Here is a 14,814-nt window from a genome sequence, read left to right as displayed (position 1 = left end):
TCGAAGATGCATAGCGATGAAAAGGAGAAAAACATGAGGCACTAAGTCTCGACGCGGACGAAAGTGTGTATTGATTGATCATGATAGACAGTCATTGAAGAGGATAGTGACGAAAAATAAAAGGGCAGCAGCTGGAAAAAAACTGAAAGTCTCCACAGTGAACCCTGTCAGCACCAAAACAATACCAAAGGAGATTCATAAGCAGGGAATTGCAAGGCGGGCTGGGATGCCAAACCGACTCATCAGTGTGCAAATGTCCGTAACAGGGAAACGTGGTGCCGAGCCATAAAACCTTGGCTATGGAGTAATGAAAGAACATCAGTTGATCGGATGAGTCTTGTTTCACACCGTTTCGAACTTCTGGCCGAGTTTCAGGCACAACAGTGAAACATATCGTCTGCTCAGTGTTGATTTCGGCAGCCATATCGAAGTACTCGATAGGCACCGTAGTTACTCTGCACGGTCGACTGCCAAGCATCGTCTGAGAATTTTGGCTGGTCAGGTCCATCTCATGACATACCATTTGTTCCCCAATCGTAATGCTGTGTTCCATTGTTCATACAGCTCATACAGCCAATTACAGGTTTTGTGAGCATGACGTTGAACTGTTGCATCTCTCCTGGCCACCACGGTCACCAGGTCTCAATATAATTGAGCTGTTGTAGTCTACTTTGGAGAGGAGGGTGCATGATCCATATCTACCACCGTCATCGTTACCCGCACTTCCCATTATTTTGCAAGAAGAATAGTATGAGATTCCCTGTATTTATCCATTCCTAGACTACTGGAAGATGTTTCGATTGGCAACGGGTATCCTATACTGCATCAGGCATGGTAATGTTTGTGTACTTGGCGTTTCAATATTGAAACCTGGTAGTCAAGGGAGGGCAGGATTCGGTTACAATTGTGGACGGGGCCGTAATCAGTTACTGTTGGTTGCCTTTTACAATTACACACAATTTATTTTAAACCAGTAATTGCAGACTCAACAATAAATAAAATATACCACACGTTATTAATGAAGGATTTAGCAAATCACCATTAAATACAGATACAGCAGATAATGTTTTAAAAGCAAGCCACTGTGAACTGAGCAGAAGGACTTACACGCCAGGAACGGCAATAATATAAAAAAAAATTATAAACCTGCTGTAAAACAGCAAATACAATAGCAAAGGTTAATTAAAAAACAAGAAACTGATTACCAAACAGGTGAAATAAGATGATAGTAAACTTTGTAACACAACCCTTAACATCCAATGAACACTACACTGCTAAATTTATTCCAGAAGGCGACCAGAACTATTAACTAGACATATAAAACCTTTAATGTAGGCATTACAAGGTATTGTAATAAATAATACAATAATAAAACACAAGGACCAGTACATAACTTCCTTAAAGGGTCCTGAGGCAGATTATACCCGCAGAAGGCGTGGGCTGAAGGAGCGTTACACTGTACTACCGGCCATCAGACCTCCTTTTAGAACACAAATGTCTTACAAGAACCAAGGGGTCACAGACGGTCCTCCAGGAATCGACCTCTGAGAAGGTCCGGCAACAAACACTTTCGCAACCGATGAGACAGGCACCCAAGAGTCGCATTCACTTCACAAGATGGTAACTCAGACTAGTGGCAGTCTAACGAATGACTAATGATAATCTTGCTGGAGCTACCTGACGTCCGATAAACCAAATGCAACGATGGAACAATACGTCAAAGCCGGAACCGGCGGTCTGCACTACGTCCCCAGAATACTGTGTTTAGAGCGCCGGGAACAAGAAAGGAACCACGCACTCATCTAAAGGTTGCTGGATCCGGTTTACGACGAGGTCGTGCACCCTCGTGACCACAGCACTTCCATCCGGCAGTCGATGCGTGCCGCCAGTGGTCCCGTCATGTTCTAGCACCGCGCGGACCTGGCTCCTCCTGAGTCCCCAACCGAACTGCCCATTCACACGACCCGGAAAAACAACGACAACGACGTCGCCCCAAAGATAGGGCAACAGTTACTACATATCGATAACTGCCGCTGCTGCCACTAGCGGACAGGCAACGCTTGCGAAACCGAGTGGCGCCAGTCAACACGAGAAGAAGACAAACAACCGCAACCATGCTAACTAAACGGTACTGTCTGGCCTCGAACAGAGGACAGAAACCTATAAACAGCACTAACGCGAACCGCAGCAAGGCTCACATATTTTTGTCCAACCCCTGTATCTTTCTACCGGCTCGCATAACTACACCAGCGTTTGCAGTTTGTAACCTCCCCACAAAAATTTCGAATGACAATATTTAAATGACAATGATAATCGTGCTAAGTGTAACCTCCCAGCAATATAAATAATTTATCGACAATGACAATTAAATGAGAAATAGCAATCTGAGCCAAATGTAAGCTGCCCACAAAAATGTAAGACAATTCAATGATAATGAAATCTCAGTGACAATGAAAACGCAAATAGACCGAAATGTCGATCTTAGGCCCTGTGCAACTTTGAATTTAAGTGAAACTTTTCTTCAAGGAAATGCATGGGAAACTTTCTTTCAATTCAGATGATTGTTTTCTTAAAAAATTGCTTTGAAAACAAAATTATTATTGGGGAGATTCTTGAACAAATTAATTACAGTTAAGATACATTACATTATCAGATGAGCGCAATGCTGCTTCATTACCTTATTTAAAAAATATACCTCGTCCCGAATCTTGACCAGAGGGCCATGTCGACGCCCGCCGACTCCTCACACAACTCCGACTGTCTCTCGCGCGCTACTAGCACTGACTGAGTGCAACTAGCAACTACTGACTCCCTACATGCAACTGAACTCTCTCGCAACTCGACCGCAACTGCACTGCACTCTCGCGCGGTCAAGCACAGACTAGCAACGATAAATAACTCTGTGGTCAGAGATTCTGTCATGCATCGCCATCGCTGCTACTGAATACGTACGTGTTTCATAACCCTCCACTGGGGGGGAAAAATTTGGCAGCGATGGTGAGTCATTTGGACTTGCCATGAGCAACAAATTTTTTCTTAATTAATTAATTAGAACATGAATTAAATGTGGTGCACATGCACCGAGTACAGAACATATCAGGCAAAGACAAAATATATACAAAACATATTCACAATTGGCAAAAGTACACATGCACAGTAGTACAGAACATATAAGGTAATGACAAAATATATATACAATGAGTAGAAATCATGTTAACAAAATGACAAAAATGCACATGCACTGTAGTTCAGAATATATCATCAAATTACAAAATGTATATACAATGAATACAAATCATATTGATAAATGACAAAAGTGCACACGCACTGTAGTACAGAATATATTATCAAATCACAAAGTGTATTAATAAATGACAAAAGTGCACACGCACTGTAATACGGAACATATCAGAAAACCACAAAATGTATACGTAACGAGTACAAATGGCATAAAGTGCACACGCACTGTAAAACTCTCTAATATTTTTACGACAAACAAACAAATCAAGGAGTGTAATAAAGTGCACATGCACTATAGAAGTCTTTAGTAATTTCAGGACAACTGATCTTATTAACAAATGAAAGGAAGTGCACACGCACTGTATATGACTTTTTCATTTTACAAGAATTAGGAAAGGAATAGGAAGGATTGCGTCATGGTTGTAGCACTTTAGGTTGACGCATCTGCACTGAAAGTTCATATCTTTCCACAGAAGTACAACACCAAGTGAGACAAACGGAAGTTCTTTTCCCAGAAGTATTTATCAGCGTAGCCAAGACACTGAAATGTCGTAGTAATATTCCATGTTATCATTTTGGCAGTACATCAGGTACACCAAACAGTGGGACCATAATAACGTCTTCATCGCTCACGGTGGTGGACAGCATGTCGTGTCAACACCACGCTCTTACAAGGCACACCAACGTAGAATCAGTGCAAAAACCAAATATGGTGCTCCATGATCATGAGGATAGACAGGACAAACGGATATTACAGTAATTCCAGGTAGTTACGTCAGAAGGTGAAGGACATTAAGTCACATAGTAGTCTTCATTGAGAATTACATTAGTAGTTTGCGGCATTCATAGCCCAGTTATTGAACATTTCTGTACCATGTATTTAGTATTACAGAATAATGTTCATAAAATTAACTGAATATAGCAATTATTGGCATCATGGGCAATCGTATTACAATAAACAGTGGCAGTCCTTGGCCAGATACAAAGCATATTTAGTATGACAGAATAATGTTCATAAAATTGATTATAGTGAACATTGGCACTTATTGGCCGGTTATGAACCATCAGAAGTCATCATTGAAGAGGAGAGTCAATTATTGGCATAGCATTAACATAATTCATTTAGTTATACTAATTATTGGCACTCATTGGTCAGTTACAAAACATCAAAAGTCATCATTGAAAACAGGAGCTAATGAATGGCATAGTATTAACATAATTCATTTAGTTATACTAATTATTGGCACTCATTGGCCAGTTACCAAAACATCAAAAGTCATCATTGCAAATAGGAGCTAATGAATGGCATAGTATTAACATAATTCATTTAGTTACACTAATTATTGGCACTCAGTGGCCAGTTACAAAACATCAAAAGTCATCATTGAAAACAGGAGCTAAAAAATGGCATAGTATTAACATAATTCATTTAGTTATACTAATTATTGACACTCATTGGCCAGTTACCAAAACATCAAAAGTCATCATTGAAAATAGGAGCTAATGAATGGCATAGTATTAACATAATTCATTTAGTTACACTAATTATTGGCACTCAGTGGCCAGTAAGTATTGAATAGTACAAAACATTGTTCATCATTCAGTATTATTCAGAACTCTCTTAAATGGGTAGCATTATTTGGAACTGGTGATACATTTTTTTTTGTTAGCAATGCATTGCTTTGGGTAATTATAAGGGAAAGCAAGAAGAGAAAAAGAAAAAAAATTGCTTCTGGGTTGTTCCTGTAAAATGAAAAATGTGTAACGTCATTCGTCATGAGTCAGCTGTAGCAAGGTTATGAAACAAGGAAGTATATGTGATCACATTTATAAATGATAGACACAACTGGGTAAAAAAATGCAAGTACTAGTACAGGTTTAATAAGTAACAGGTTTAGTAAGTATCATGAAAAGCTTCTCCTGAAAAAAAAAAATACAAAATGGATTATTGAGCTGAAAGAAGAAACGCATACTATGCTGAAAAGTAGTGAACTTCGAATTAACATGTAGTGAAATGTGTATAAAAAATGTGTTCCATAGCTGTCCTTTCCAAAACCTTCAGTCATCATACCATACGATATAAAACATACTGTCAAAACAAACTGCAACAAATACTTAAATAACTACATAGCATAAATACATAAACTTCAACATCATCCTCATCTGTAAAGAAAAAACTTCATTATCCATCACTTCATTATCCATATTATCGTAACTTCATTATTATCATCACCTGTAAAGAAAAACTTCATTATCCATAGTAGCATATTCTTCATCATTACTCTCCATCAGCATTCATTATCATCTGCAAAAAATCACTTCATTACTCATTACACAACTATTCCTTATCTCTAGCATATTTCATCACTAAAACTAAGATGTGTAGTTCTGTCTGACAGCCTGTATCAGTCGCCTTGTATTCTGAAAGAAAAAATTAGTTAAGACTGCTATTCTACGATGTGTACAGTATATTCTTGTTAATGCTTGTTAATTCTGATCCATTTACTCTTCCTCATAAGGTTTTTGTATCTTCTTTCGTCTATTCCGTAGTTGAAATTCCCATTTCTGTTTAATTTATTTCCTTTACACGTTATTTCTTTCTGAAAATGATGAACAATGATTAATGTCTTGCATTTACATCATATACTCACTAAATAATGACTGGTTTATGGTGACATAATTAAGCATACAGCATAACATGACAGAAAACGTAATATGTCAAAAGCATAGACAGTGTTCAAAGGCAAAAATGTACAGAGAATATCACAATGCAGCAGCAAAAAAGAAAAATGTAAAACAGTCGCGATGTTGAGATATCATAAGGCAAAAATGTTAAAGTCAACTGGTGTTTGCTGTGTCTTAACCATTTCATATTGCATACAAACGAAACATGAAACAATCTTATATACATAAGAAAGACAAAATGTGACGTTCGTTGCGAGAATTAAAGACTTTAATGGAGAGATAATTTGATAAAATTAATACGTCACTACATAGAATTGCATAATTATTCATAAAATACGTAAGTTTGTCTGGAAAAATATGCACGGTCTGATGTGTAACGACAAGAAAGGCAACCTGCTAACCTTACCTTGCCGGGCACTTGCCAAGAAAAAATACGATCATCATCAATAATTAGTCACATAAATATAATTGCATAAGTGGTCATAAAAATTAGTAAATGGCATCATAGCATGTTAAATCATAAAGTGGTTTCATTCAATAAAGGGTTTAATGTTCGACACATGGTGGTTGCCCTTACTTTTCCTGGTTCTCAAAGTTTCGACGTGTACAACATTGGGGTGAGGAATGCTGCGAATCCGATATGGACCTGCGTATAGAAGTTCAAATTTACTGCACTTACCTTTTATTCTGCTGGATAAATAGTGTGTACGTACTAATATCTTCTGTCCAATGTGAAAGTCTCGGCGTGTACAAACCTGTTTTTGCTGTCTTCTTCGGCGCTCTGCGGCACGTTTGATGTTGTTCAGCGCAATGTTAATTATTTCGTGGTGTCGTAATCGACGAGATGTAGGAAAGTTTACTAATTCTTTAATTTTGTTAGGTGGTTCAGCATTTTTCAGTATAACAGACGGAGATAGCATAGTGGATTCATTTGGTATGGAATTAATTACATCTTGGAATGAGAATATGTGTGTATCCCAATCAATATGTCTTTTGTGGCAGTATATTCTACACAGTTTACCAATTTCTTTCATTAATCGTTCACAAGGGTTCGAAGAAGCATGCTACTTGGATATATAGATCGGAGAAATGTGTCAAGCTCGTAACATACGTGTCCATATAGCAGAACGAAATTGTGATCCATTATCAGAAATTACTTTCATCACATGCCCTACATGAAATAGAAAATGTTTTACAAATGCTTTCGAAACAGTTTTAGCAGTAGCTTTGCGTAACGGAGTGAAAGTAACAAATTTTGAAGTGAGTTCAACAGCGACAAAAATGTAGCAAAAACCTCTGTTAGTTCTCGGAATTGGACCAAAAATATCTACTGCGGCCATATGTCTTAATTTAACAGGTATAATGGGATATAATGGAGGAATATGTGAAGTGGTGTTTGACTTAGCTTTCTAGCAAATTTTACATGACGCTAAAACTCGTCGTATACGTTTCTCCATGTTGACAAAATAACAGTTCTGTCTCAGTATAAGAAAACATTTTCTGGCTCCGTAATGTGCGTAACTTAAATGAGTGTACCAGATTAATTTGTTAACCAGTTCGTCAGGAATGCATAATAACCAATTGTTGCTGTCAGGATGAGAGCGGCGAAATAGAATGTCATTGCGTACAGTGTAATGGTTTCTAATCGTAACATTATTCTTATTTTGCCAGAGGTGTTTAATTTCTTTCCACACGTTGTCTTTATTTTGCTCTTTTGCTATGTCCTGTAACGACGACGAAATAAAATTTTCAAATGCAGCTTGCTGAATGTACATAACGCTGAAATTTGCTTTGCAGAAGTTGGTTGCGATGTCATGCTGATTGTTGCTGAGAGAACGAGAAAGTGCGTCTGCTATAACACTCTGTGTGCCGGGAATGTGAACCATCGTAAAATCAAATTCCTGCAAATAAAGTCTCCATCCGCTCAATCTGTCGTGAGTGAATTTAGCCGAAAGTAAAAATTGTATCGCTCTGTGATCTGTGTAAACGGTGGTATGTCTGCCATAAAGAAAGTGCCTAAATCTCGTAAAAGCCCATACAACACATAATGTTTCCAGTTCAATAACGGAATAATTTCGTTCAGCAGGTGACAGAATGCGACTTGCAAATGCGATGTTTTTGATTACTGTAGAGCCATCTTCTTCAATTTCCTGAAAAATATGTACGCCTAAAGCGGTGTTGGAACTGTCGGTCGCAATGGAAAAATTTTTGGTAAGGTCTGGGTGCGATAAAAGTGGTGCATTCAACAAGGCGTGTTTCAAATAACATTCTCGTGAACAAGATTCTGCATGTCAAAATTATTGCTTGCGTTACTGGAATATGCAACCTGTACTGTATGTGGTCAAATTCTATCGTACGTGCTGTTATTTATTTTACGGGAGGATGCTGTGGCATATCCACTATTTGAACTGTACTATTATTTCTTCCTGACGTTTTATGCTATGGATGACACCTATTGTCTGGTTCATTCATGATAATATGTTATTGCTGATGTTGTTGCTGCTCATAAGATCGACTGTTATTAAATGTACGCTGAAAATTGTGCTCATCATTTTTACGTCTGTCATGATAGTAATTTCTATACGGCGCATTGCGATACGAGTTGAAATACTGTGTTTTCTGTACGTAGTTGTTCCTTTGCTGCCGTGCGCTACCATTTGTTGTAGCTCAGACTATACGTGCACGCGGCGAAACATTAAAGCTTGGTTGACCTTGTAGACTGCATTGTTGGTTAGGTATGCTAAGCGGCTGACTTTCATGCTGTTGTGGTGAAAAACGTCTATTGTTACTAAAATGCGTTCGCTGTTGCTGAAAATTTTGTACATACTGATGATTAAAATTTTATCTGATATTGGAATTACGCTGGTAGTTCTGGAGTGCCTAATGAAAATTGTCACTTTCGGTAAAATTTGTCTTATCGGGTATTCATTATATTTTACTTAATTCTAGGTAGAGCAATAGTTAAAGAGCTGTTTTGATAGATATAATGGATAGTAGAAGAGAAGGCAGCAGTGCAGAAAACTAAAGATGAAACAGCACTACTACAGCTCGGGGCCCTATGCACGCTACGGCACATATTCATTAAAGCGAAATGAATCCCCGGACGTCTATTACACGCTACAAATAAATTTTAGCTTTTGCGTTGCAGGCAATGGCGGTAAAAATCCAAAGGCAAATTGTTGTATCCATGCTAATTCCAGTTTCTGCATTATAAGCAATGCTGATGAAAATACAAAAATAAATTGTCGTATACGGTGAAAATCGTGTATCTGTGCTCTGTCATTTTTAAACACTTTAAATTTTCTCACTGACAGAAAATGTTTGTAATCAAAATTATCGTCTCTGCATGTTGGAACAGGTTCATGGTTGTAAGAGAATCTATTTGTCTGTGTCTGTTCGGAATCTAAGTCGTGTACTCTCTGTTGATTACCTAAATTATACGCACTGTGTGAGTCTAGCAAATGTTCACAAAGTGGCGGCTGTTGTGATGTGTTAAACGCTGAAACATTTTTTATCTCTGTTACCTCTTGCTGTAAACTTGACAATTTTCTACGCAACGTGTTATTAGATGAATCTATCTCATTAATTGTCTGCTGTAAATTTTGGAATTCTGGTGTTTGATTAAATGAAATCGGTGCAGTATCGTCTGATTTGTTGTCATTATTACTTTCAATAACGTCAATACGACTGGCCAATTCATCATATTTTTCAGTCAGTATTTTTACCTGATCATCGGTTTTAGTGTCAGTGGCATTAATCTGTTTTTGCAATTTACGTGTAGTTTCGTTCAGATTTTTAACGTCAGCTTTGACGACATCAGATTCCTGTGTTAGTTCTAATTGTTCGAGTCTGTCGGTCACTGTTTGAAAATCTGTTGTGTATGTGTCTGTTTTCGATTTAAGATCGGAAATTTCGTCACGTAATTCTGTGTTCGACTGTTCGATGGTATTAATTTTGTTGGACACTGTAGCAATATTGTTGTCTACGTATGTTTTTGCTTTCGCAAACATTTTACGTTTGTCTTCTTGTCTCTGTGCAGTGATTGTTTCCATTACTTGACGTTTTACTTTATTTTGATCCTGAATAAATTTGCGGAAACGCGTATCACGGTTTTGTATGTGAAGATTAAAACGTTCGTCAATCTGAGTGTTCTGTTGTTCGAATTTCGCGTCTATCTTTGCGTCCATTGTGCGCGAAAGTTCTACCGTCATTGCTTTAAAATCGTCGCGTAATTGTGTAGCTTTATCAGAGCATTGTTTAGCGACTCCGCTAATTTCATCTCTAAGTGTTTCTGTTGCAGCTGTTTGCATTTCCCTTAATTCTTGAGCAACAGACCTAATTTCTTCGCTACTTTTTCTTGAACAAGCCTCTATTTCCTCGCGCAACTGTTCCTTAGTATCATGACATTGTGCGGCAACGGCTCTAATCTGTTCACTAAGCTGTCTGGAATTGTTGTCTAATTTTTTATTTAAGTATTGTTTGAGTTTTTCGTTATCTTGTTTGTTATATTCTCTCTGTTGCCTGATTTCTCCTTTCTGTTCTAGCAATATTGCCATAATTTGATCAAATCTAAAATGAATATCTCTATTCTCTGGATGGAGTGTCTGCAATTGTCACATTTTGTGTATCCATTTGGTTATTCTGAGATTTACAAACAGGTATGCCAGACGAATGTACACTATCGGTCACTATTTCAGAATTAAATGTATCCATCGTACTTTCAGTACACTGTCCATTTTCATTAGAAAAATTTGTCTGTACATTATTTGAATTTTCCAAACCGGGTGTATTAAGCTGGGCAGCGCTCATTCCAACAGAACGCCCCGCATCATCAATTGTCATCAAATTAACAGAGGAGACAATTGAGTTCGTTTGTACATCAGTAGGATGATTGTCAGTAGACGGTGGATTGTCATCATTACCCTGCGCGCCACAAGCACTATCGGTGAAGTTGCTTAAGTCGGTAATTTCATTCATTATAACTCGCGATACACTATTCACAGTCTTTCGCGGCATTTTTACAGTAGTCACAATTATTCACACATGAAATAAGCACAATGCAAAAAGCAACAAACACAAATACAACAGAGCAACGAATTGCCGATGATCTGAGGAAAGAAAGTCACAAAATTAGTAAAAGCGTTGCGCCAAAAGCTAATTATATTAAGTAAATAAAAGCAAATATCTGACTACTTCTCAGAAGATTCTCTACGAAATACGATCCTGGACCGGGTGTCGCCAAGTGTAACCTCCCCACAAAAATTTCGAAAGACAATATTTAAATGACAATGAAAATCGTGGTAAGTGTAACCTCCTAGCAACATAAATAATTTATCGACAATGACAATTAAATGAGAAATAGCAATCTGAGCCAAATGTAAGCTGCCCACAAAAATGTAAGACAATTCAATGATAATGAAATCTCAGTGACAATGAAAACGCAAATAGACCGAAATGTCGATCTTAGGCCCTGTGCAACTTTGAATTTAAGTGAAACTTTTCTTCAAGGAAATGCATGGGAAACTTTCTTTCAATTCAAATGATTGTTTTCTTAAAAAATTGCTTTGAAAACAAAATTATTATTGGGGAGATTCTTGAACAAATTAATTACAGTTAAGATACATTACATTATCAGATGAGCGCAATGCTGCTTCATTACCTTCTTTAAAAAATATACCTCGTCCCGAATCTTGACCAGAGGGCCATGTCGACGCCCGCCGACTCCTCACACAACTCCGACTGTCTCTCGCGCGCTACTAGCACTGACTGAGTGCAACTAGCAACTACTGACTCCCTACATGCAACTGAACTCTCTCGCAACTCGACCGCAACTGCACTGCACTCTCGCGCGGTCAAGCGCAGACTAGCAACGATAAATAACTCTCTGGTCAGAGATTCTGTCATGCCTCGCCATCGCTGCTACTGAATACGTACGTGTTTCAAGTTGCAGAGAATGTAATTGACTGACGGGAAAAAATCGCATTACAATGAAGACATTGCGTGACATAAACGAAAGTTGGTACACGTGTTTCTACTTCTGAAAGATCATGTCAATTCAGAATTTCCGCCAGTGGCATAAGAGTGGCGCTAGTTGGTTTGCTTTCAGCAGACGCTATAACGGTCATGAGCATTAGTTAGGTTAGAGATTGGACATGGTGAATTGATGTCAGTCAAGAATGCCTTTAAGGCGACAAAACCGTCACTTTCAGTAGCTCACTGAGTTTGAAAGAAGTCGTGTAACAGGGCTACGCGAAGCTGGCTGTTCCTTCTGCGAAAGACTTGTAAGACTTGACAGGACTGTAGCCTCTGTACATGATTGCTGGCAGCGGCGGTGACGCGAATGTTTGGTCACAAGAAGACAGATCTCCGGACGGACACGTCGCACTATCGAGAACGTACGACTCTGGTGCGTCGTACAGCATCTGCAGCAGCAATATGAGCAGCAGTTGGCACCACAGTGACACAACGAACTGTTACAAATCGGTTACTTCAAGGACACTTGCAAGTCAGACGCCCTGTAGCGTGCATTCCATGGGCCCCAAACCACCACCGTTTTCGGCTTTAGCGGAGTGAAGCGAGATCTCATTGCAGGTCAGGATGCAGGTGTGTTGTGTATTTTGATGAAAGCTGGTGCCAGTAATGGCAGTGTGTTGATTAGAAGAAAGCCAGTTGGGGGCCTACAACCAAGCTGTCTGAGTGCTAGACACACTGGACGTGCACCTGCACGTGTGGTGTGGGGTGCGAGTTCGTGTGACAGCAGGAGCACTCAGTTATTCAAAAACAGTCTATCTCGCATTTATTATTATTATACCGCCAACCGGTTTCAACCCGACGTAGGGGTCATCATCTGGGCGTTTATACCAGATAGTTTCCTGCCGTTATGTAGACAGTAGTGACACCACCAGCAGTCGACCAATGGTGTAAACGCCCAGAAGATGACCCCTACGTCGGGTTGAAACCGGTTCGCGGTATAATAATAATAAATGCGATTAAGACTGTTTCTGAATAATTGATTAATCATTCCAATCGCTGCTTCATCTCCATAACCATGTTGTCCCAGAAGCAGGAGCACTCTCGTGGTTATCCCACACTCCCTGACTGCAAACTTGTACGTCAGTCTGACGATTCGATGTGTTGTGTTGCCATTCATAAACAGCATTCCAGAGGGCGATTTCCAACGCTCGCCCACATATCGCTGTTGTAGCCCAAAATGCTCTACAGACCGTCGCCATGTTGCCTTGGCCGGCTCCATTACCAGATCCGTCTACAATCTAGCACATATGGGAGATCATGGGACGACAACTCCAGCGTCATCCACAACCAGCATTAGTCATCCCTAAATTACCGACCAAGTGCAACAGGCATGGAACTCCATCCCTCAACCTGCCATTCGGCACCGGTACAATACAATGCATGCTAGCAGTCAATATTCTTTCAGTTACACCGGTTATTAACCCTTTCTGCGTCTGCGATTCCAAATGGCATCATTAAGTATTCCTGGCTTTATTCAGTTTCCCAATGCTTCAATGATACCGTTTGGCATCGCTTCACGTAGTTCCACGTTTGGCCAACTGATCACAGTGGCGTTTGCTTTCGTGACTCGCCGTTTGTTTGAAGTGCAGAACAGAGAAGTGTTGTGAGTTGTGCTACTGCACTTGTGAGTGAACAATGACTGTTGTGTTTAGTTTTATTCTGTGTATAGTGAATGAAATTCTTGGTTATGGAACCAACTTCACGTAGTTCAAGTGGCTCTGAGCACTATGGGACTTAACTGCTGAGGTCATCAGTCCCCTAGAACTTAGAACTACTTATACCTAACTAACCTAAGGACATCACACACATCCATGCCCGAGGCAGAATTCGAACCTGCGACCATAGCAGTCACGCGGTTCCGGACTGAGCGCCTAGAACCGCTAGACCACCGCGGGCGGCCTTCACGTAGTTCGTCAAGGTCAAGGGAAAGAAATACGGTAAGTTTACAATACAGTTGTGTATGCATTTTTTTTAGTAATTATTATGTAATTTCTAATGATGCCATTTGGAATCATTATTTTATTTATTAACCAATAGCTTCAAAAGAACTTTTGCAGTGGATATAGCATATGTGCAACATATACAGTAAATATTCATCACAAAAACTTTTGCCCAATTTTTTTTTCTGAATGTGACGCACAAAGGGTTAACGTACCAGCGTTTCACATTTGCAATGACTTACCTCGCTGTAACATTAACCTGTGATCTTGCAACGTTAATCACTTAAATATGTTTTCTAGAAAAATATAGTCCCGGAATTTCGTTGCTCTACATTTTTCCGTCAGTGTACACGATGGCCCACAGTGTGTCAGAAAGGCCACCAAGTGTTTTTCAGAGTTTTGGAGTGTGGGTCGGGTGGCTGAGCGGCTGGGGCGGTGTGGGGTGTTGCAGACCCTGAGCTGGAGGACCTGGAGACGCCGCCGCGCTACCGGCCGGACAGCCTGGAGGCGCTGTGCAAGGCGACGCGCTTCACCGAGGACGAGCTGAAGCGCATCTACCGCGGCTTCAAGGCCGAGTGCCCCACCGGCGTCGTGCGCGAGGAAACCTTCAAGGGCATCTACTCGCGCTTCTTCCCACAGGGCGGTGAGTCCACACCTCTGCAAAGCGCTGCACGCTGCGTGGCTGCCAGGATTACCTGCTACTTGTCGGATACCATCGGCATGTGGGGCGAGGGAAACTGACTGTCTGGATGCTTCCTCTCTTACGTCTACGCGAGACGTATGACGTAGGTAGTAGAAATTCCTCATATGTCAGCTCTTTAAATTTGAACAACACGTTTAAATGTGCATTCCGCTTTCAGTCACATACACTTTCACGGAATATTAAGAAGTCAGTATTGTGAGACCGCGGATGGCT

General features: G+C 39.9%; 1 protein-coding gene across 1 annotated transcript in view; it reads left to right on the top strand.

Moving 5' to 3' along the window:
- Nucleotides 1–14,814, top strand: part of LOC126260310 (uncharacterized) — a 351,423-nt gene that overhangs the window by 66,952 nt on the left and 269,657 nt on the right. Inside the window, exon 3 of the mRNA XM_049957634.1 lies at nt 14,350–14,541. Coding sequence (XP_049813591.1) covers nt 14,350–14,541 — 192 coding nt within the window. The remainder of the gene's footprint in view (nt 1–14,349; nt 14,542–14,814) is intronic.

The sequence above is a fragment of the Schistocerca nitens genome, chromosome 5, assembly GCF_023898315.1.
Source record: "Schistocerca nitens isolate TAMUIC-IGC-003100 chromosome 5, iqSchNite1.1, whole genome shotgun sequence".
NCBI lineage: Eukaryota > Metazoa > Arthropoda > Insecta > Orthoptera > Acrididae > Schistocerca > Schistocerca nitens.
The sequence above is the reverse complement of the archived record's forward strand: the minus strand, read 5'-3'. Positions and strand labels throughout refer to the sequence as shown.